Source organism: Mesoplodon bidens (genome assembly GCF_964165515.1).
Source record: "Mesoplodon bidens genome assembly, chromosome: 7".
Taxonomy (NCBI): domain Eukaryota; kingdom Metazoa; phylum Chordata; class Mammalia; order Artiodactyla; family Ziphiidae; genus Mesoplodon; species Mesoplodon bidens.
This window is the reverse complement of record NC_138164.1, coordinates 62,898,624-62,924,089: the sequence shown is the minus strand read 5'-3', so window position 1 is coordinate 62,924,089 and position 25,466 is coordinate 62,898,624. Positions and strand designations below refer to the sequence as shown.

Here is a 25,466-nt window from a genome sequence, read left to right as displayed (position 1 = left end):
TTAAGTAGCTCAATGGGCCCTGTCCAAGTATAATTAAAGACCATTCAAAACCAATCAAAACCAACTAGCAGGCTATTTTTTTGAAAAAGCTCTTCTGGTGTGTGTGTGTGTTTATACATGCACAGGTAAGCAAGTTATGAGTACAGGTACATGTACATATGTGGTTAAGCGGATGGTCTTATACTCTGATCTGCTTGTTTGACTATCATTTCCTGTGTCAAACTGTTACTATTAGATGTATATAGCAGCTAGTACTCACACACACTATTCTTAGATCTATGTGACCAGAGGACCTAGAGTACATGGCACTCCCCTCTTTTAATATCAAGTTCCATGAAATTACAAACCAAAAGATAAAGCATTCTGAAAATCTGAATTCTAATCCTGGCTTTACTTTTGGCTTACTATGTGAACTAAGGCTAGGAACAATCTATGTTTTCCCACGTGATGAAAAATCTAATACTAGACCCCTACCAACATTGTAAAGACTGTGATGCCTAGGAAGCTACTAGAGATCAACTACAATGAAGTATAGCATTTTTTTTTCTAGCAAGTAGGGACACTACCAAACCTAGACAGTTAAGTACAAAGAGTAATAACAGTAAGAAAAAAAAATTATGGAGGACTTCCTATGTGCCAGGCACTGTTCTAAGCACTTTCAACAGCTACCAGTTAGTTACTCAACAAATTCACTGGTAGAGATCATCATCCCCAACGTACAAATGAGGAAATTAAGGATGAGAGAAGTCGAATAAGTTAGCCAAAGTCAAACAATTATGATACCCAGAGACAAAGCCTAGGTTTGGCTAACTCCAAATCTCTTAACCTCTTAACAAATGCCTTCAGAACTATAAATGAATCTGTTATTTATTTGATTTTTTTTCACTAGCTCAAAGAAGTAAAAATGAAAGTAACAAATTGTTGTCATTAATTCAGTCTTAGTCCCAAATATTTCTCTTTGCCTAACCTAGGTGAACTACTAGATTGGTATCTATTGGCCAAAAGCAGGAATAAACTGTCCTCTGACAGAGGTCCCTCTGTAGTTAACCCAGTGGAATCTTCCATCTGGACTGAGCTAAGTATCTAAATCATGGTCATAAGCAACTTAGCTATGAACAACATGTTTTAGAAATTACTATAAAAAATGGCATCAGTAGGCGGTGTTTTTTAACAGTTATTACATCACAGCAGGGGTAAATCAAGCCATTCTGGCCATTGTGGGTTCTGAAGTCCTTAGACAAATATTTGTATAGCTGGTCTTTAAAATCCTTAGTGGACTGCTGAGTCTGCAGTTCAAGCTCTTACTTACTCCAGCATTTAGCAATGTTGTGACAACGTTTTTGCCCGGGAGGCCTTGAATGGTGGTTCCTTTTCCTGTAGTCTTTTGCACAACAATCACATTGGGCTTGGAAGTCATTGGGATTGTAGTGATTTTGGTAGTCGTTCCTTAGAGAAGGGGGGAGAAAAGGAGGCCCGAGTTAAGGACTAGTGATATTTGGTTACTTCTGTTTATGTTGTATACAATTAATACGTGTAGTTGATGTCATCCCTAGATGACGTGAAAGCTGTCATGAGGATGAAAATGAAGGCCTGGAATAATAAGTTACAAGTTGTCCTAGAATGAGAGAATATTAAGAATTGACTCTTACAGCATTCATCTTTTTGGAATCTGAGGGCCTACACACCAAACTCAGAATCTAAAAATATCACTATCTGCTTCCCCATCAATATTCCCCTCCTGACTAGTTAACTGAAACAAATTAGAAGCTCTATGCCATGACAAACATTTCTCCCAAACTCAATGGTATTACCTATGTGACTAGTGTGATAGGAAAACTCTTCAAAAAATAACATAAAAAAGAGGTAAATATGTATCAAAATTCTCATATAACACTAGACTATAGAGAAAATTGATGAAATGTCATTTATTTTTATGTGACAAGAAAAAGACAAAATAAACACACTCACAGACCAAGTCAGATGAAACGTATACTCATCACCTGCAACACTCTGAAAAGTCTGAGGATGAAACCCTAATTTATATACTTATATATATAAACTTATATTTTCCATCATTAACATCTATGTAGTAGATCTATATCTACTGATCCAAACATATTATTATCTTACCCTCTCCCCCACATCCTTCCACAAACTGCTGCTCTTCCACCTATCAAATCTATCTACCTATCAAATTTATATCCCATATTCTTCTAATTGTTCAAGTTGGAAATCCTGGTGTCAATCTTTGCTTCTTGCCTTGTCTTCACTCCATGAAAGCCCCTTAGCTCCACACTGTATCTTTTCACGCCACTGACTCCTCAGTGCTTAGCACACACCATACGGCAATTACTCAAGTAATCGTTCAACGAGTATGTGAATGAACTAAATTTGTCACCAACATATGTCTTCTTTCAAAATGTTATCAATGCCAGCTCAATAGACAGGCCCACATCACTTTTGGCTTCCCATATTTTCTCCCTATTTCAGGTTTCTCTATCATTCAAATAGCTCTGATGCATCCTGCCATAGCGAACATCCTAAAAAAACAAAAAAACAAAAAAAACCCTCATTCACCATATCAAGAACCAACAACATGTTAAATTGGTCAAAAACCTTCCAAATCCCCATTGTATTTAGTCCCAACTTCCTGTCTTGTGTTTCAGAATCCTTTATAATCTGGCCTTAAATCCACCAATTAGATCTTATTTGTTCCTACTCCAAAATACACACCATAAACTCTAGTTTAACAAGTAACTCCTTTTACTATGGCTTCCTATTACCTACCACACAAAGACCAAACTCCTCTGCTTAGCCCTCCAGGTTCCATCAGACCTTAATTTTCAGGATTATCCAATATATACCTCTCCTTCAATGTGCTGGTTTCCACACTGGTCCTTGAGCACACCAATCCCAGTGCTACTTCTGCACCTATAATTTTCTCTGCCTATGAAAACAGGCAAATCATATTTTTCTGCTATAGGCTTGTGTATCATTTATCAAATGACTAAGCACAGAATGGGTACACATTAAAAACACAACTGATTAATATACTCTCAAGAATAAAAGTTAAAATTTAATCTCTAAAACCTTAGCATTCCTTACTAGTTTTAGAAATAAGATTGCACAAGAATAAGAATATTCTAGTTATATGTCAGTTTTTGGCCATCTTGTTACAATATCTTTATAATACACTTGCCATCATCTAATGCCTCATCAGTCCAAGGTAACATGCTCAGGTAACATAAAAAGGCACTTTTATCCATGGGCCAGTTTCACAAATGTTTTTCCCTTTACCTGCAGTCTCTGAATAGTGAACTGTTAAGAGCCACAAAAACCAAGCTGCCTCTTATCCACTTACATCAACTTTAACTCTTAATTAACTCCAGTCCCTCATATGTGATTATGATGCCTCCTCTGACAATGCTCCCTCACCAAATAATTGGTTAATAAAAAAGTGTTCTTAGAAAGTAAGCATTAAAAACTATCTCAAGGAAATGTGAACCAAGATTTAACTCCATACCAAAGTACAAGGATCACTTTTTTGACAAAACTTGCTTAACAAATGAATTATATTTATAACTATGAAAATGTCAAATCCTTTCCATGACAGGTGTGTCAATTTATGAGACAGTTGCAAACCAAGTTCACCAGTTTAACAAAATGGGAGGTGGGGGCAATGTTAGAAAATAGAAGAAAAAGGCATAGCATAAGGAAAAGCAAGTACAGCATTATATTACAATTATGAATAAACTAAGAATACAATTTATGACTAGAATTATCAAATTATAGAAGTTTAAAATTTCAACAGCATGTTTCTATATCTCAGGTGACATCTACATTATATTGAAGAAAGAAGTATTACTCATTTAAAAAAATGTCTTCCCCGGACTTCCCTGGTGGCGCAGTGGTTAAGAATCAGCCTACCAATGCAGGGGACACGGGTTCAATCCCTGGTCCAGGAGGATCCTACATGCCACGGAGCACCTGAGCCCGTGCACCACAACTACTGAGCCTGTGCTCTAGACGCCGTAAGCCACAACTACTGAGCCCACGTGCCACAACTACTGAAGCCCACATGCCTAGAGCCCGCGCTCCACAACAAGAGGAGCCACTGCAATGAGAAGCCTGCGCACTGCAACGAAGAGTAGCCCCTGCTCACCCCAACTAAAGAAAGCCCACACGCAGCAACAAAGACCCAACACAGCCAAAAATAAACAAACAAATAAATAAATAAAATCTTCCTCTATGTTTTCATAGTATTCAGTGTATAGTTCTCATGTTACAAGAGACTATACAAGTTCACCTGTTTAGCATTCTTTAGGGCAGAGAATGCACCTCATGTACATCATGGTGTATCACAGCATCCGACCCCATATCTAGTTCATAGCGTATTAGAGAACTCACCTATACATAGTCTTTACTTATAAAGAGTCAAGATACAATGGGTGCAAGTAAATGTAAATCATATTTGGATCATGGGCCATGATACTGATGCATTCCAGAGATTCCTATTCAAAAATAAGATGCCTGTAAAAGTTTGAGCATTATGGTAGGTAGGCTTAAAGAACACAAATTTATTGGCCCAGATTTTACTATTCACAGATTCTTAAATCACTCTGACAATCTTGGTTTTTTGGATAATGTTTTATGTGTTACTTTGCTCAAAGAATGAGCAAACGAATGAACAAATGGACAAGTATATAGATGCAAGCCTTGCCTGGACATTGTACTAAAGATCAAGGGAATCAAAATCAAGTCCTGCCACTGTCAAAGGTTCTCATAATGTCTTTAGAGTCAAGATAATGAGTTTATCTCTGAAGGAACGCATCTTCTGCATAAAATAGGCATGATTTTTCAACCAACCTTCAACAAAGCTCTCCAAAAGACTTACGTATCTAATAGTTCTCTCTATATATACACATATAAGTAAATATTTGATTCCATAAGATATGAATTAAATAACTGCAAAAATAGTCATGCCTTCCACTTAATTGCTTATTCTAATAAAAACTTGACCTTTCTAGAAAGCAATTTGAAAGCATGAACTTGCCTTCCAAGATATTATACAAAGAAAATAAGAACTTCACCTAATAATTTATGTATAATGATGTTTGTCACAGGATTATTTATGACAAAAAAATTGTTAAGTAACCTAAAACATTCAACAATGAATAAACAGTTAAATCATGGTGCATCGTATGAGAGAACACTGTATAGTAATTAATCTGGGGCGGGGGTGGGGTGTCAAAATACATTTAATGGAATGGGAAAATGATATTATATGAAAAAAGATTAAAACTGATTGTATTAGATCTAAATTTAATTTTAAAAATATACATATATACACAAAAACATTTATACAAAAATCTAAATAGAAAAAGGAATAACAGAAATATATACACTTAAATTTTAACATATTTCTCTAGATGGCGAAAATTACAGGTTTTTAATTTTCTTTGTATACTTTTCTGTATTTTCCAAATTCCCCACAATAAAGGGGAAAATATCATTTTTTTAAAGCCTTCTATTCTTACAGCTAGGTGTTTGAGTATATTTTAAGAAAAGCATTTCTTTTTGGTTGTGGGGTGGTGGGGGCATGGACTCTAGTATCCAGTATCTGATCCTGGATGAAGGCAGAAAACTATCTAAATTCATCCAACCAGGCTTATCAGTATACTGTAAAAAGACAGGGATTGAAAACTACTAATAAACTAACCGATAATCCCAGTATCATGGAGCAACAAGAGTATTATAAAATAAGAAAACTATCTTTATAAAGAATATTGATATGTAACATAAGGATCAGTTTAAAGCAGTCAGAAATGAGAGAAGTTCTTTAGAATTAAAGTGTCAAATAGTGAAGCAAACAAAGGTTGAGGCAAAATGAGCTCCATGCAATGAATAAAGCTATTTCAGCTATGAGCCCAGTACATCCTATAGTGCTGAAAAAGTTTCAGAACTCTTCCTCTGTATACCCATACACTTGAAATAGCGACTAACCATGAGTTACTTCATATTTAAAAACAAGGGTGGATGAAATGTATACACGTGTAGGGTATATATCTCACCGCCTCTTTGCTTCTAGGGCAATGTGCTTGCCTGTTATTGCTCTAACCTCATACAAAGCAGCTAAATCATAAATAAGGTTTGAAAACAGAGGCTTCATGATATGTAGACATTTCTTCAAGCTACATGGTATTAAGAATTCATATGTAAGTAAAGAAAAACCCTTATGGTCATAAAAAGCTATACACTAATAAAAAACATGATTACTTTTTGAAAAATGTTTAAGTATGTGCTCTATACTATTTAAAGATATTGTCAGGTAATAAATTATAATTTGAGTTTTAACTGTGTTATTTAAAATATCCTCTTAAAAGCTGGAGTATGATGATTCTTTCCCTACTGGTTTCACCCTCCTCAGTTTGGCAAACATTGAAACTTACACTTAAAAAGTAGAGCCAAAATGAGCAGCTTTAAATATAGTGCTTTATGCCAATACCATGCCCTGCTTTGTTTTTTTTTTCACTCCTTGAGTTATCAGCAATATCATATTACTGCCAGGAACTTCAATCCCTTCACTTTAAAATGTTAGAACAATTCACCTGGGGCATACAAAATATGGCTAGTCTACAAAAATGGTAGACAAAGTCCACAGGGCTTGCTTGGTCAGAGATTATTCACATCATTTTAATTAAAAAATATAATCAATGAAAATGGATACCATGTTAACATTCCACTTCAGGGTACACAAGGCAAATATCGCAGGAATAAATGAGCCAATAAAAACCAGGTAAGGTTCCAAAATACCAATAAATATTAGCCTTCACTATCTGAGTAAAACATTTTTAAAAAGTAAATAGCTAATATAAATGGTGAAAAGCAAATAAAAATATTCAAGTATTTTTATTTTTAATATGCTAAAGTGACATTAGTAATTGAAATTATGAGATACGATCCCTCAAACATATTTAGACTAATAGATACTAGTTCTTTCTCTATCTAGCTTGTATGGTTTTGGACAGGTCAAGTTCATCCTCTAAACTTAAATATGTCTGTAGACTGGGGCTGATACCAACTATTTCAGAGTTATGAGGTATGAATGAATTGATAAATGGGGCAATATTCTGTAAATGAAAAATCTCTATGCAAATGTAAACCATAATCCTTCCATTCTGATTAAATGCAACTAAATGTTCTAAAACTCTCAAAAGCTTAACATATGAAGATTTAATACTAGAATTAAAAAACTGTACTTAATCACTAAAACATCAGGACTAAAAACAAAGCTCTAGATTTCTAAGCATAAAACTGCGATCAAACAGAATCCTTCAACAGTGAAATGTTTTTTCCTCTTATTGGTCACCTATACCTTTAACGTATTTCAGATATACCTACCAGAAACTATATTACTGCTAATTATCTTGCCCCCCAAGGTAGCTAATGATTTGGGTACTACTGTAATAATGCTACCACTGGTAGTTTTCACGTAGGTTGCAGCTCCAGGGGTTGCAGCCATCCGACCTATAGATGGGCTCACTGTTGGCCGAGTATAGGTTGCCTGTGTGCCTATAAAAGGGAAAAGCCAAGAGAAAAACTTGTCATAACTTTTAGAAGAATGATGATTTATACAGTTTAACTAAAATTCAACATAATCTACATTGCTTTAGCTTGAAAATGGAATTTCAAGGTGTCAAGCCATTAAGTAACAATTTATAGCCAGTTTTCAATGCACATAGCAAGAACTATAGCCAACTCAATTTGAATTAATTTTACACGTAAAATTTTGTGGTGTGTTGCATCAAATTACTAACCCCAAGAAAAAGTATAACCAAGTCTGTTCCCTTCTTCCATTACCCTTCTTCCACTAGTTTGATGCCAAAAGAAACTTAAATTTAATCATCTTTCCTGCCAGAGCATTTTAGATATTTCTGTTATAGATTTCAAGGTCTCTGCATCTGTTTTAATGTCGTCTCAGTGCCAAACCCAACGGCAGCACTCAGCAAATAAGGCAGGATATTGTTTGCCTAAAATTTTATAAATTTTTACTCTTTTGTACTCTGCTACCCTCTAAATATATTTCCATCTTTTAAAGAGTTATTCCATCATTTTACTAGAGATTAAAATTGAAGCTGCCAGGAGTTACCAGGAATATTTCTTCTTAGCCTAAAAAGTTCACTATTTACATATTTCCTCTTAACTGACCCATTAGAATATTTTTCTTCGTATCTCTCAAAGGACTTTACATTCTTCCCCACTACTTCTAGAACTTTTTCCTTTTCCCAAACAGGAATTAAAAATTAACCAGATAAGCCTGTTGCAGTTTGTCACAGATCTGGTAACTCAGAAACACTATTCCTAAGCACTGTTCCTAAATTCCTAACACTGTTCCTAAGAGCCGTTAGTTTTGGGGAGAATGAAGATAACTCAGGTAACACCTTCTTCAACTAAAAAAAATTTTTTCAAGATAATTAGATTCAGGGGTCACTGTGATAACTATTTCAACAACCCCCTCCCCAAAATGGTTTTACCCAGTTAGTATTTACCGTTTTAAAATATAATCACTACCCAAAAAAGGGAGAAGTGGAAGAACATTAAGTAGAATTACTTTAAATTGATTACAAACATACATCTAAATCAGAAAAAAATCTAGTGCAAAATAAATATGCTATGAAGATACATAGTTTGAATTAGTTAATAATAGCTGGAAAATATTCCAACTTAAGCTTCTGTTTTAAAATTAGAAACACTTATTCTAATATATATACCTAAGCACAGACACAATATTATTTTTCACTACCATTCCCTAACATGAGGAATCATATCTACATAACACTACTATCTTTGTACTAAATGGAGAAAAGCTCTGGGTGAAGAATGATAGATTTAATGCAAGAATAACAGTGTTTTTAAAGCATAGGCTTTGCAAAGAGACAGAAAGTAGAATGGCAGTTACCAGGGACTGGGGGAAGGTGGGAATGCAGAGCTATTGTTTAATGGGCACAGAGTTTCAGTTTGGGAAGATGTAAAAAGTTCTGGAGTGGGCTTCCCTGGTGGCGCAGTGGTTGAGAGCCCGCCTGCCGGTGCAGGGGACAGGGGTTCGTGCCCCGGTCCGGGAAGATCCCACATGCTGCAAAGCGGCTAGGCCCGTGAGCCATGGCCGCTGAGCCTGCGCTCCGCAACGGGAGAGGCCACAACAGTGAGAGGCCCGCGTACCACAAAAAAAAAAAAAAAAGTTCTGGAGCTAGATGGTTGTAATGGTTGTAAAACAATGTAAATGTACTTAATGCCAATGAACTGTACACTTAAAGATGGTGAACATGGTAAATTTCATGTTATCTATGTTTTACCACAGTTTTTTTTTTTAAAGCAGTTTTGGGAGTCAAACAGATCTGGATTCAAATCCCAGTCCTGTCTTTTATTGGCTGTGTGGCCTTGTGCATATTACTTAACATAAGCCTCTGTTTTGTCTCTGAAAATGAAGATAGTAAAGCCTAAGGGAGATTAAGGGTAATGCTTATATATACTTCTATATAATGGCCAATAGATGATAGCTTATAAACTTGAGAAAGGAATCATTTTACACTCTAGATTCTATTATCTCAATCTGGCCCTCTTCAAAAAGTTTTGTAAGAGTTATACAAATTTAAAATAATGGTACTGGCTAATTCTAACATTAATTAATAGTAATGGCTATTAAGCACTCTGTTGGGGACTTTACATACCTGATTTAACACTTACAATAGCTTTATGATCACATTGAAATAGACAATGGAAAAGACTAAGAGGAATTGAAGTAAACTGCTCAAGGTCACAAAGGGTGGTACTATTTAAAATGTTCGGGCTTCCCCGGTGGCGCAGTGGTTGAGAGTCCGCCTGCCAATGCACGGGACACGGGTTCATGCCCCGGTCTGGGAAGATCCCACATGCCGTGGAGCAGCTAGGCCCGTGAGCCATGGCCGGTGAGCCTGAGCATCCGGAGCCTGTGCTCCGCAACGGGAGAGGCCACAACAGTGAGAGGCCCGCATACCGCAAAAAAAATAAAAATAAAAATAAAATAAAATGTTCTACACTGTCACTTCCTTGGACATAGCCTGGATGCTCTCATAACTGGATAAAATGGCATCCTATGCTTTTCTCAGTCTGAGTAATGCTTACTACACTGTAATGTAGTATAGATTCTCAACCTCATCAGAGTGAGATCCTTGCGGGCTGGGACTGTGTTTTCATTCACTCAACAAATCCTGACTAAACACCTACTTACAGACTCGCTCTACATATATATGGTGAATAAAACAGACAAGGTCCCTTATCCTCATGGAGCTCATGGTCTAATAAGGTGAATAACATTAAACAAATCGACAAAAAGTAGCTAAGTAATTAGAAATTACAGTATGTGTTATAAAGGAAAAGAAGAGGACCATGATAATAGCAGAGAGCTAATTTCAGTTGGGAGGAGGGAAGAGTCAAGAAAGACCTCTTTGAAGAACTGTCTCATTAATTTCCATATTCCCAATGTCAAGTATATTGCTAGTACAGAGAAATTACTCAATAAGTATGATGAATGAATGGACTGACGCTCAAGAAAACTTACCAGTAGGAGTGGTTACAAGTTTAGTTGTCATAATTGCACCATTGCTGCTAACCACCATAATAGGAGAATTGCTACTGGTGGGCAGAGTTGCTGTCACTGGTTTGGGTAAGATTTTACTTGGTTGAACTTGTTGTGTGATGATTTTAACACCTTTGAAAGAAGAAAGATAAATCTCAGTACAAGTTATTTTTAATAACATGTGCTTTGTATCAACCCAAGAGGGCAGGAGTTACACACATTTACTGAGTCTTGCCTAAAAAGAGGCTTTTGTTCATACTGACGAAAGATATTCTTTTAACTTTTATTCCTCAAATTCCTATCTTCCCAAATTCCTCTCATTCAGAAATATAATTAAAATACCACAAAAGCTATTAACAAGTTTTAATGAAAAACAATTTTTCTTTTGTCTATGATCACATCATATAAGAGCTTTCAAACCAAATTAGCCATTGATCTGAACTTTTACAGACAAATAACCTGTGTTCCATGCAAATACTTGGGATGAAAGGATTAGGATAAGAAGTCAAAAATAAATGCAGGGCAGGAATAGTGATGCAGACGTAGAGAACACAGGTGTGTGGACACAGGGTGGGAAGGGGAGGGTGGGATGAATTGGGAGATTAGGATTGACAAATATACACTACCATGTGTAAAATAGATAGCCGGTGGGAACCTGCTGTATAGCACAGGGAGCTCAGCTCGGTGCTCTGTGATGACCTAGATGGGCAGGATTGGGGGGTGGGGGTGAGGGGTGGGAAGGAGGTCCAAAAGGGAGGGGATATATGTATATATATAGCTGATTCACTTCGTTGTATAGCAGAAACTAACACAATATTATGAAGCAATTATACTCCAATAAAAAAAATTAATGTAGCTTTTATATATTCTCTACTCTACCAAAGATTTCTCTAACCTCTTAAGACTATGAAGAGCAAGAACATTTTCTTTTTGAACATTTATTTTTAAATTGACTTCTTTTAAAAGTATTTAAATAGCTCACTTTGTCAAAAGTAAAGAATGCACTATTATTGCACCTACATAAAATATGTGGACAAGAACTTGAAGGCAGTATATAAAAATAAAATTAAAACGTTAGGGTGGTGATGTTATGATATTTTTTACATTTTTCAAATTTTTAATTTAAATGTTATAAGTGTTACACTGTCTTTTCAAATGTAAGATGTCCATTTAAAAGAAATCTCTCATGTTAACTACAAATTTAAGTACTAATAATTGTTAATTAAGGAAGGAAATTTTTGGTAACACTTTTTCCCCACTAAACTTCAATGAAATAATTCATGGGATAGAATACATTTCAGCAGACAACTAAAATTTTTATTACTTTTTTGGATGGTGATTTAGGTTAAGACATTAGGAAGCAAACAAATTTATTTATTTAATAGCCTTAAATAATTTTAAAATACTTGTAGCCAACAAAGAAGTTAAAATTATGACATCCAGGCAAATTACTTAATAATCTCTATGACTCAGTTTTCTCATCTATAAAATAAAGATATTATTAGTATATACCTTCTAGGGCTATGTGAAGATTAATTACATCACAGTTGTGAAGTGCCTAATACATAGCAAGAGTTCAATAAATGAAGTATTATTATTGTATAAATAAATTCTGATTACAATAAATCATAAACTGTGAAGTTGTAGGGAAAAAATGATTTCTAATATTATCTATTAATGAATTACAATAATGCTTAAGGTACATAAAAAGAAACCCCCGAAGAAATAACCACAGAGAAAAAAATTAAGGAAATCATAAGACGCTACTTTGCTTAGTGCTACACAAACAAGTTGAAAATTTGGATCAAATGGATAATTTTCTAGAAAAACAGTATTTAGGGCTTCCCTGGTGGCGCAGTGGTTGAGAATCTGCCTGCTAATGCAGGGGACACGGGTTCGACCCCTGGTCTGGGAAGATCCCACATGCCACGGAGCAACTGGGCCCGTGAGCCACAACTACTGAGCCTGCGCATCTGGAGCCTGTGCTCCGCAACAAGAGAGGCCACGATGGTGAGAGGCCTGCGCACCGCGATGAAGAGTGGCCCCCACTTGCCACAACTGGAGAAAGCCCTTGCACAGAGGCGAAGACCCAATACAGCAAAAATAAATTAATTAATTAATAAACTCCTACCCCAACATTAAAAAAAAAAACAGTATTTATCAAAAATTGACCTCAAAAAAGATATATAGACAAGTTTCCTTGAAACAAAATTTTAAGAGATCCTCCCCCTTCCCCCCACAACAGAGCAGGCCCAGATAGTTTCACAGGACAATTCTATGGTCCTTTAAAAAGAAAATAACTCCAATGTATTTAAAATCATTCCTCTCATCACAAGAAAAAAAAATGTAACTATGTGGTGATGGATATTAATTAAACTTATTGGGGTAATCATTTCATAATATATGCATGTATCAAATCATTATGTTGTACACCTCAAACTAATACAATGTTATATGTGAATTATATCTCCACTTAAAATAAACCAACAACAAAAACCATTCCAGAGATTGATTTCTGACAAGAGAGCATAAGGAGCTCTGCTAACCTGCTAACCCAATGAAACTGGCAAAAATGATTTAAAAAAACAACCAATGAAAAGCTCTGGAAATGGTCCTAACACCAAATGAAGAAACATCTATTCAAGAATACACAGAGGGCTTCCCTGGTGGCGCAGTGGTTGAGGGTCTGCCTGCCGATGCGGGGCACGCGGGTTTGAGCCCTGGTCTGGGAGGATCCCACATGCCGCGGAGCAACTAGGCCCGTGAGCCACAACTACTGAGCCTGCGCGTCTGGAGCTTGTGCTCCGCAACAAGAGAGGCCGCGACAGTGAGAGGCCCACGCACCGCGATGAAGAGTGGCCCCCGCTCGCTGCAACTAGAGAAAGTCCACACACAGAAATGAAGACCCAACACAGCCAAACACAAATAAATAAATTAATTAATTTAAAAAAAAAAGAACACACAGAAATATTTGCTAAGAAGAGTGACATCTATGACATTTAAACTAACACCTGTTCCTCCTCCCTCCCTACAGGTGAAGTAAGGACTGCTCTCCAGACTGCTGCTGCAGTCAAGAACACAGGGTTTCCTCCTACTCCAGCTCCCAGTTGGAGGGCTTTCTTCTGAGGAGCAGAAGGACTTCAGCTTATCTCTTTCTGCTCCCAGGCACCTGTTTTAAGTCCCAGGCAACTGCAGTCAATAGGTGGGTACTCCCTTCTTCTGCCCAGCCCCCAGTTCATGGAACAAAGGCTCTACCTTGGGCACAGAGCCTCTGAGAATACTGGGGTCCTGACCACCACTGCCCTGGCTTGTGAGGGAGTGGCTCCACCAACCAGGGGAAGCAAGCTGAGAGGATCTCAGGCTGCTTGCCCAACCTCCCGCACTTGCCTTTACTGAGTGCTCAGCTCCTAGAGCAGGGGTATCATTCAGAGAGAAGTCTGCCATTGACCCTACCCCCAGAGCTCCAGAGCCGCCTGGGGATAAAAACATGTCCTGAAACAGATAGCTCTTAGCCTCTTCCCAGAGGAACTGACTTCATATGTAACAGAGCATGGAGAAGTTCAAGCCTAAGGGTGCTCTCAAAAACAGTGGAGGATGTGATGAAAGGCAACTAGAAGGAGAATCATGGATTTAATTAAGATACCTTCTAGACTATAGGCCAGATAGTTTGCAGGACGGAACTGAATAGTAAGGAAGCTGAGAGGAACACTCCTTTGGTCAGAACAAATATCAAAAATGGACCTTTGAGATTATTCCTTCAAAGAAGCCACAATTTGGATGAGTTCGTAGAGCAACTTATGCTCCAAGAATTGTTGAAAAAAACAGAGCAATCAGTTAGTGGAGTTTAACAGCTGGGTGTGGTCAGGAAAAGAGGAAAAAGCCATACCAATATCACTGTCACCTCAGAAGGCCTGGGCATACCCAGAGCTGTACCTCCCTGAGGAACAACAGCAGAGGCTTAACTTCAGCAAAATAATTGATCTAGTCACTAAACAACAAAGAATCATGCCAGTAGCAATAACAAATCAGGGGTGGGGGTACGAGAAGATCAGTACCCAGCTACAATATATAATGTCTAATATCTATATATCTAATATCTAAAACATCAATGTAAATATCTAAAATGTCCAGTTTCCAACAAAAACTTGCAAAGAAACATGAAAATATGACCCACACAGTGGAAAAAAAGCAGGCAATGGAAACTGTGAGAGCAACCAGATGTCAGACTTAACAACAACAAAAGCACTTCAAAATAGCCATTACACATATGTTCACAGAACTAGAGGGAAGCATGATTACAGAAGTAAAAGAGGGTATGATGACAAAGTTGCATCAAATAGAGAATATTAATTAAGCAATAGAAATTAGAAAAAAGAACCAAATGGAAAATGCAGAGTTGAAAAGTACAATAACTGAAATAAAAAATTCACCAGAAGGGCTCAAGAACAGATTTGAACTGGCAGAAGAAAGAATTAGCAAATTTAAAGACAGGTCAATTAGAGATTATGCAAGCTGAAGAATGGAAAGAAAAAAGAATGAAGAAAATGAACAGAAATGTGGAACACTATTAAGTACACAACATATGCAATGTAACTACAAAAAGGAACAGAGAGAAAAGAGAAAAAGAAGTATTCAAAGAAGTAATGGCCGAAAATGTTCCATATGTATTGAAAAGCAATAACTTACACATCCAGGAAGCTAGACAAACACTGAAGAAGATAAATATAAAGAGAACCACAAACAGGCACATCATACTAAAAATGCTGAAAGTCAAAGACAAGGAGAAAATCCTGAGACCATCGAGAGAACAAAATTTCCATTTACAAGGGGATTTCACTAAGGTTAGCAACTGACTTTTCAATGGAAACAATGGAGACCAGCGGGCAGTAGAATAACGAATTCAAAGTGCTCAAAGAAAACCTGTCAACGAAGAATTCGATATCCAGCAAGGCTATCTTTCAAAAAATGCAGATGAAATAGTCTTTACCAGATAAACAAAAACGGAGAGAGTTTGTTGCTAGCAGACCACCTTACAACAGACACTCAAAGAAGTTCTATGAATAGAAGGAACAAGAAACAAAACAATGATATCCACTCTTGCCAGTTATATTCAACATTTTGCCAGAGGTTCTAGTCAGGGAAATTAGGCAAGAAAAGAAACACAAGGCATCCAGACTGTAACAGAAATTATCTCTCTTTGCAGATGATTTGATCTTTTATATAGAAAATCCTAAGGAATTCACTATAAACTACTAGAACTAAAAAGTGAGTTCAGCTAAGTTGCAGGTACAAAATCAACAAGAAGTCACTTGCATCTCTATACATTAGCAATGAGTAATCCAAAATATGAAATTAACAGTTCCACTTACAACAGCTACAAAAATAAAATACTTAGAAATAAATTAACAAAAGAAGTGTAAAATTTATACACTAAGAACCACACATTTCAACACTGTTGAAAGAAATTAAAGATCTAAATAAACACAAAAAATCCCATGTTCATGGATCAGAATATTTAACATCATAAAGATGGTAATACTCCTCAACTGATCTACAGATTCAATGCAAACCCCATGAGATTCTCAGCTGATTTCTTTGTAGAAATTGACAAGCTGATTCCAAAATTCATACAGAATTGCAAGGGACCCAGAATAGCCAAAACTATCTTTTAAAAAAGAACAAAACAGGAATACTCACACTTCCTGATCAAAACAATGTAAATCAATGGTAATCAAATCAGCATACAAATAGACATATAATGGAACAGAATTGAGAATCCAGAAATAAAGTCATACATGTGCTCAGTGGATTTTCAACAAGGGTGTCAAGACCATTCAATGAGGGGGGAAGACAGTCTTTTTAACAAATGGTATTGGGACAATCGAAGAGCCATGTGTGAAAGAATGAAGTGGGATCCTTATTTCACACCATAACAAAATTAATCAAAATAGTTCAAAGACCTAAATTTAAGACGCAAAATTATCAATCTCTTAGGGAAAAAATAAGGATAAATCTTTATAACCTGGGATTTGGCAAAAGATTCTTAAATACAATACCAAAAGCACAAGCAACAAGAGAAAAAATAAATTGTACATTACCAAAATTAAACATGTTTGTGTTTCAAAGGACATCATCAAGAAAGTGAAAAGACAACCCACAGAATGGGAGGAAATATTTGTATTTATGTACCTGATAAAGGTTTAATATCTAAAATATGTATAGTAAAAAAAAAAAACCTCATACAATTCAATGATAAAAAGACAAATAATTAAAAAGTGGCAAAGGATATAAATAGATATTTCTCCAAGGAAGATATATAAAGGGCCAATAAGCATATGAAAAGATGGTCAACACCATTAGTCATCAGAGAAATGCAAATCAAAACCACAATGAAATGCCACTTCACACAAACTGGGATGGCTAGAATCAAAAAGTCAGAGACTAGCAAGTGTTATCAATGGACAAGTGGATAAACAAAATGTGAATTATTATTTGGCCATAAGGAGGAATGAAGTACTAATACATGCTACTTCATGGATGAACCTTAAACATTGTTAAGTAAAAGAAGCCAGTCACAAAAGATCACATATTATATGATTCCATTCACATAAAAATCCAGAATATAGAAATCTATAGACAGAAAGTAGATTAGTGGTTGCTTAGGGCTGGAGAGGTTGTCATGGTGAGTAGGGAGTGATAGCTAAATGGTACAGGGTTTCTTTTGGAATTGATGAAAATGTTCTAAAATCAACTGTAGTGATGGTTGCACATATCTGTGAATATACTACCTACCACTGAACTATACACTTTAAATCAGTTAATTGAATGGTACGTAAATTATATCTCAATAAAGCTGTCCTTTAATAGAAAAAATTCCAGAGTGTTTTAAAAAGGAAAACTTTACAATTCTTTCTTGGAAGCACACATACCATTGAAACTAAAGCCTGACAGAGACTGCAGGCAAAGAGAAAACTATAGGGGCTTCCCTGGTGGCGCAGTGGTTGAGAGTCCGCCTGCCGATGCAGGGAACACAGGTTCGTGCCCCAGTCCGGGAGGATCCCACATGCCGCGGGGCGGCTGGGCCCGTGAGCCATGGCCGCTGGGCCTGCGCATCCGGAGCCTGTGCTCCGCAACGGGAGAGGCCACAACAGTGAGAGGCCCGCGTAACGCAAAAAAAAAAGAGAAAACTATAGACCAATTTCCCTATGTTTATCAATGCATTACTATCCATACCTCATACTAGGTATGAGGCAGTGGTGAAATGGTACAAACTTCCAGTTATAAGATAAATAAGTGCTGGGGATGTAATAATGTACAGCATGATGACTATAGTTAACAATACTGCATTGTATATTTGAAAGTTGCTAAGAGAGTAAATCTTAAAAGTTCTCATCACAAGAAAAAAAAATTGTAACTGTGTGGTAATAGATGCTAACTTATTGTGGTAATCATTTTGCAACAGATACATATATCAAATCATTATGTTACACCTAAAACTAATACAAGGTTATGTGTCAATTACATCTCAAAAAATAATAATAAAATGTTCCTATCAAAAAATAAAACAGGTCTTCCCTGGTGGCGCAGTGGTTGAGAGTCCGCCTGCCGATGCAGGGAACACGGGTTTGCGCCCCAGTCCAGGAGGATCGCACATGCCGCGGAGCAGCTGAGCCCGTGAGCCGTGGCCGCTGAGCCTGAGCATCCGGAGCCTGTGCTCCGCAACGGGAGAGGCCACAACAGTGAGAGGCCCGCGTACCACAAAAAAATAAAATAAAATAAAATAAAAATAAAACAAGGGACTTCCCTGGTGGTGCAGTGGTTAAGAATCCACCTACCAACGCAGGGGACATGGGTTCGATCCCTGGTCCAGGAAGCTCCCACATTCCGTGGAGCAACTAAGCCTGTGCGCCACAACTACTGAGCCCACATGCCACAACTACTGAAGCCTGTGCACCCAGAGCCCATGCTCCACAACAAAAAGCAGCCACCGCAATGAGAAGCCCACACACCACAACAAAGAGTAGCCCCCACTCGACGCAACTAGAGAAAGCCTGCGCACAGCAACAAAGATTCAACACAGCCATAAATAAATAAACAAATAAATAAATAAAATAAAATAAAACAAACAAAAAACTGAAAATGTCAGCATCTCCCAACGTCCTTTTCTATCACCAAATAAAATCCAGCTTCAGTGGAGGAAAAAAATCCATTTTCTTTTCTTAAAGATATTAAGTACGTTAATAGGCTTCTTTGTCTCCCTGTATCTAAGCCTCCATCCTACCTGCCTTTCTATTCAATACTTTTATGATTCGATAACTTAAGAGTAATTGCCTCCTACCCCTGCGTTCCCACTGTGCTAGAGATGCTTTCAATAAACTGTTAAATTGTTATACCACAAACTTCTTCACTGTACACAATGTCTTTTAATCTTAGCACCTCTGCCCATGACAAATTTATGCCAGATTCACAATATGGCCTCTAACACAAGACTCCCCAGACTAATTTTTCCACTGCTCACTTCCCATAACCCCAATGGGCTCCAAAGTATAGTTCTAAAGTCTGGGTTTGTTTCCTTTATCTCTTCTGAGAGTTCACTGAAAAAAACCTCTTCCTGCTGTGCAAACAGCTTTTTCTCCCTTCTCTATTCCCAAGAACCAGTTCTCTCTATGTAAGTATTTCCAACAGGAGGGTCTCAAAATATATTTTGGAATTAAAACTCTAATGCTTGAGGAAACTGTATGTGGAAGTGAATCCATATATATCACAATCTTCAGAGAACTGGTGACTGGGGAAGAATTACCATCTCCTGAAACATTTTCCATTTACCTGACTCCTGTTTGATTTGAATGGTAGGCTTGATACCAGGTGGCAAAGGAGACTGCTGAGGCTGTTGCTGATGAGATACTGGAGAAGGCTGGGCCACCTGTTGCTGTGTCTGTTGCTGTACTTGATGTAACTGCTGCTTAGGAGACTGTTGATGCTGTTTAGGAAACTGTGCAAGAATCTGAGTTGGGGCACCCACTAAGCTTTTGGGAGAAGGAAGTCTGGTTGATGCCATTTTGATTGCTGATGTAGATACACCTATAGAAGAGTAAGGATTAGAACATTTAATAGTAAAACATAATTAAAGCTACTTCTGGTTATTGTAGTAAGTAATAGTTTAAAACTAGGTAAATCAACAAAAATAATGATTATTAAGCACCTAGTAAGTGTCAGATATAATGTCTATGGTATTTTACATATTTTATATTTAGTCCTCAAACTTTGCAAGGGAGGCATCATTGCTCTAACACTCAAAAAACTAACTGATTTTCCCTTGGTGAAGAGTCAAAACAAAAGAAACAAAGTATCAGGCAGGATGTTCTCACACATGTCTCTCAATAGGTTTTTCTCTTTAAAAACATAGGTTCTCAATGTGAATAAAAGAACATGGGTGGGATAGGGAGGGTGGGAGGGAGACGCAAGAAGGAGGGGATATGGGGATATATGTATACATATAGCTGATTCACTTTGTTATACAGCAGCAACTAACAACAATGTAAAGCAATTATACTCCAATAAAGATGTTTTAAAAAAAAAAAGAACAAAGCAAACTAGGTTTTGAATCTTATTTGTAATACAGTTTTTCGAATATTACTTTTCAGGTTCTAATGAGTCAATTTAAACATAGCATTAGACAAAATAATTCACACTGAAACATTCACCTTTTGAATTATTCAGCATGGCAAAGAACAACAGCTTTTCTATGTCTCATTTCCAATAATCTATAAATAAAATCATTTCTTGAGAACTGGGTCATTAAATAATCATGTGAAAAGTTACAAGTGGGCATACTACTCAATATATCCACAGCAAAAAAATTCTCGTGATACAAGGTTTTAAGACACTTCTTTTCAATGCAATACTAATATTAGCAAGCATGTGTAGGTAGCAAATACCAATAATTTTCAGTAAAGATGTGTAAGTCTGACAGAAATTCTTCCCTCTCCAAGATTTTTCATCAGTAATCTTATAATTCATCAACAACACAATAGGACTATTATCTGTAACTAAATTAATACTCCTCACAGAAAGAACCTAGAATATAACTCTCCGTATCAACTTTTTGAGCACTGATAAAACAATGAAAAGAAACTGATAATTTGATGGCCTAATTACCAAGTTCCAATTATCAAATAGGCTATTTCACTCCTTCCTCCACCACAGCCCCACTATGACATTTACATTGTATTACAGAAAAAATTTTAAATAATATCACATTTTTATGTAAAATGTTTCTGGAGAATAAAATGAAGAAGACTTGAGAAGTCACCCTGACTCTCTCAGGTTCCCCATATGTTGAATTTTCCTTGCCCTATAATTCTCTAAGGGTTGCTATATGTATCAGGTAAAATCATAGATTGAGGAATAGTTTGAGAGAAGACAAAAGAAACATGTAGTCAGAATCACCTGGAGGGCTTACTCACATTACTTACACATTCTCCTGCCTTGCCCACTCCCATCCCTCCCTGAATGCTAGGATCTTGGTGACATGTGTATGTTATACTGCTTAGTTGTACTGAACTAGATTATCTCTGGAACCCTTTTCAGTACCAACATTTTATAACTTAATGAATATAAAGTGCTACTCAAGTAAAAGACACTATTTTTAAACTATTTGAAAACTTTAACCTTTATATTGCATTCATAATGAACTCTTGTATTAATTGGGGTAAACTGTGCACATGAGTAACTCCCTAACTAATCTACGTTTTCTATATCCTTTTATATAGGAAAAGTATCTAATGTAAAGGCAGTCAGGGTGACTTCAGAATCAGAGAACTGTGTTCAAATTATGTCTTCAGGGCTTCCCTGGTGGCACAGTGGTTGAGAGTCCACCTGCCAATGCAGGGGACACGGGTTCGTGCCCCGGTCCAGGAAGATCCCACATGCCGCGGAGTGGCTAGGCCCATGAGCCATGGCCACTGAGCCTGCGCGTCCGGAGCCTGTGCTCCGCAACAGGAGAGGCCACAACAGTGAGAGGCCCGCGTACCGAAAGAAAAAAAAAAAAAATTATGTCTTCAACACATAAACTCATAATAGCTGTGTGATCTTATTAAAGTACTTAATTCCTTCAGATATTTATTCATTCAATAAAAACTTACTGAGCATATACTTTATGCTGTATCCTTGGGAAACTCTTATATCCATGAAACAGTCCCTACCTTCAGGAAGGTTAGAGAAGACAATCAAATGATCACACAAATCTATCATTACAAATTGTAATAAATGTTATTTTTGTTTTAACAAATAAAAAGCCCCCTTCTTCTTCCTTTTGCTCTTCGATTCACAAAAATTTAGCGCTAAAGCCATCAGATGCTGCAAAGCACAATGGACAACTAGATGGCTAAGCAGAATAATGGCTAAGCATGGGGTGTTGGAACCCACTGCAGAGACTGACTGAGCATGGGAGTCAGAGTCCAAGTAGGTTGAGGAGGGAGTACATGCTGTGGGAGCTCAGGGTACAGTCCCACATATAGAGTTAGAACTCAAGTAGGATAAAGAGGGGCTCCATGAATGTGAGCCACCTAGCACAGGGTCTCAAAGCTTGAACAGGATGTCCACAGGAAGGGGTGGGATCAGAGTCCAAACTGGGTGAAGAAGACTTCTGGGTAGGAGGGTGGCCTGGCACAGGTGTCAGAATTGAGCAGGGTGAGAAAGACATCATGCAAAAGGGTGACATGGGGAAAGTGTCAGAACTCAGGTGGAGTGAAGTAGAAGTCTGCAAAATGTCAGAACCTGAGTGGAATGAGGAAGGTATCTGCTTGAAGGTAGAGGCAACAGCAGCAACAATGACAGATTGGTTATAGAGTGGGGAACTGATAAAATAAGTAAGTATATGAAAGATAATGGAAGCTAGGTTTTTGAAGAAGAAGGGAGAAAACTAGAATTAACAAGCAGAGTTTGAAATTGGACATATCAGTATGGACCCAAAAGTTTTCAACATATAGGAATAAATATAGATGTATATACATGAGTGTGTGTATAAATCTACATGCAGACACACACAAACACACACACACACACACTAGCAATGAGCGTATCTAGCATCCAAATTTTCTTCTAATTATCACTTTCCACTAAAATGAATCAGGGCTCCTTAGAGAAATGGCTACACCAAGGACTAGAGTAGGAAAAGTACATGAGGTTGGTAAATATAAAAGATTCCCCCCCACCTTTCTGTAATTTCTTTAAAAGAAAATTGACTGCTTAAAGCAAAAGCAGTAACAATACAATGTGGGGTTTATGATATATATAATTAAAATGTATGATAACTGGAGTGCAAAGATGAGAGAGCGGAAATAGAAATAGAAGTGTATTATTCAAAGATTCTAACACAATATGGGAAGTTGAAGACAGACTGTTACAATTTACAATGTATAATGTAAGCTCTAGAGCTGAGGTCTTAACCAGGGCAATTGTGTTCTCCCCTTTGCCCCTGGATATTTGGCAATCACTAGACATTTTTTATTGTCATGACAGGAGGGCGTGCTACTGGTACCTAGTAGGTAAAAGCCAGGAATGCTGCTGAACATCCTATAAAGCACAAGTCAGCCCCTCACAACAAAAAATTATCTGGTCCAAAATGTCCATATGTGGAGGAGAACCCTACCCTAAGCAATTATTAAAAAAGAAAAAAAAAAAAAAGTAGAGCTAATAAGCCAATGTAAGAGATAAAATAGAATCCTTTTTCTTAAAAAACTCAATAAATCCGATCGAAGACAGTAAAATGGGAGAAAAGAAAGCAAAGAATACAGAAAACAAATAAAAAACAATTATTAAGATAGTAGACATAAACTCAATCATATTGATAATTATGTCAAATATAAATGGACTAATAAACACTTCAATTAAAAGGCAAAGATGGTCAGAATGGATAAAAAAGTAAGCCCTGACTATACAATGTTCATAAGAGATGTATTTTAAATACAAAGGCACAGATGGGGTAAAAGTAAACAGATGAAAAATATGATGCAAACCCTAATTATAAGAAAGTTGGAGTAGCTACATTAATATCAGAAAAGGTAAACACCAAAATAAGGAGTACTGCCAGAGAAAAAGAGCAATGTTTCATAATAAAAAGGAAGTCAATTCATCAAGAATATACAACAATCCTAAACGTGCATGCACCTAATAACAGAGCTCAAAATACGTGTGACAACAACTGACAAAGTGAAGAATGTACAAACCCACAATTACAGCTGGAGGTTTTTACACTCCTCTCAATAACTGATACTACAAATAGACGCCGCCCAAAAAAGGAAAATTTGATCAATTTGTCTTTTGTGATTGTGTCAAAAGAATTTAGAAGCCAACTTGAAGAGGCTCCCACTGCAACAGATTGGACAACTTGAGCACCAAAAGAATATTTGTGATGGACTGACAGACATCAGAAATCTTAATGATATGGGGAACAAAAATCTTATTGGTCACTGAACCATCTTATTATCTGAAAACATATAAATAAACGGAAATAATTCCTATATGAACTGTACCTCAGGATAACCCATGGTAGTAAGTTAAAGTTCTTTAAGAATTCCAGCTAATAAATGAAGAAAATAAAGATAAAATTCATTTCGCAACTACCAATAAAATCATGATCTAGGGAAAGATTACCAATAGCTATAAAAACACTTGGTAATACTTATATCTACCGATTAATGTTAATATCATTAGCGACCAGACATGTGCCTCCTAAAATGATGCACAGCAAGTACACTTAAATACACTTATAGGTATACATCAGGAATACCACTTAACGAACGTTCATTCCCCATATCTCCAAAAACAATCAGACTTGAATCTGATCAAGTTTCTTGATTTAACTACCAGTTTTATGGAAATATAAACAGGAGAGGGGCTTCCCTGGTGGCACAGCGGTTAAGAATCCGCCTGCCAATAGAGGGGACATGGGTTCGAGCCCTGGCCTGGGAAGATCCCACATGCCTTGGCGCAACTAAGCCCGTGTGCCACAACTACTGAGCCTGCGCTCTAGAGCCCGTGAGCCACAACTACTGAAGCCCCATGCCTAGAGCCCGTGCTCCACAACAAGAGAAGCCTGTGCACCTCAAGGCAGAGTAGCCCCCGCTCGCCACAACCAGAGAAAAGCCCGTGCGCAGCAACAAAGACCCAATGCAGCCAAAAATAAAATAAATAAAATAAATAAATTTAATAAAAAATAATAAATAGGAGAACTTGTTAAACCATGGGAATTAAAATCAGCAAAACCCAGACTACGGGAAACTCTCAGGAAAAATGACTGATTTCTTTAACAAATAATTTGAAAAGAAAAGAAAAAAACAGAAGAGGGACCCATGAGTTAAAAAAGATATAACCGTATCAATCAACGTGTGGACCTTATTTAGATCTTACTTTAAAAAAATTTTTTTATGACATGATCAAGGAAATTTGGATACTAACTAAATATTTTATTATATGAAGAAATTGTTTAAAATTCTAGATGTGATAGTGGTATTGTGAGTTGTGATACATACTGAAGTATTTGTAACTGAAATTATATGATATTTGGGATTTGCTTCTACACATCAGTGACCCTGATGTGTAGAGGAAAATAGCAGGTACAGATGAAACAAGACTGACGATGTGTTGCTCATCCTTCAAGTTGGGTAATGGGTACAATGAGGGTTCATTTTACTATTCTATCCACTTATGTGTTTGGAATTTTCCATAATAAAGAAAATTTCAGTTATCCTGTTTCGTGGATGACCAATTCAGAATAAACATTCTAATTGGTAGAATTTAAGACTTCCTGTATGAGCCAACCATACACAATCCCCCTACTCCCTACCTC

The 25,466-nt window shown here is 36.9% G+C and overlaps 1 protein-coding gene across 11 annotated transcripts in view; it reads right to left on the bottom strand.

Moving 5' to 3' along the window:
- The window catches only part of EMSY (EMSY transcriptional repressor, BRCA2 interacting), an 83,991-nt gene that overhangs the window by 26,487 nt on the left and 32,038 nt on the right, over nucleotides 1-25,466 (bottom strand). For all 11 annotated transcript variants that reach the window (XM_081238763.1, XM_081238765.1, XM_081238769.1 and 8 more), the window contains 4 exons: nucleotides 19,442-19,696; nucleotides 10,598-10,747; nucleotides 7,402-7,572; nucleotides 1,310-1,446 (listed from right to left, as the gene is read on the bottom strand). In XM_081238763.1, coding sequence (XP_081094889.1) covers nucleotides 1,310-1,446; nucleotides 7,402-7,572; nucleotides 10,598-10,747; nucleotides 19,442-19,696 — 713 coding nt within the window. The remainder of the gene's footprint in view (nucleotides 1-1,309; nucleotides 1,447-7,401; nucleotides 7,573-10,597; nucleotides 10,748-19,441; nucleotides 19,697-25,466) is intronic.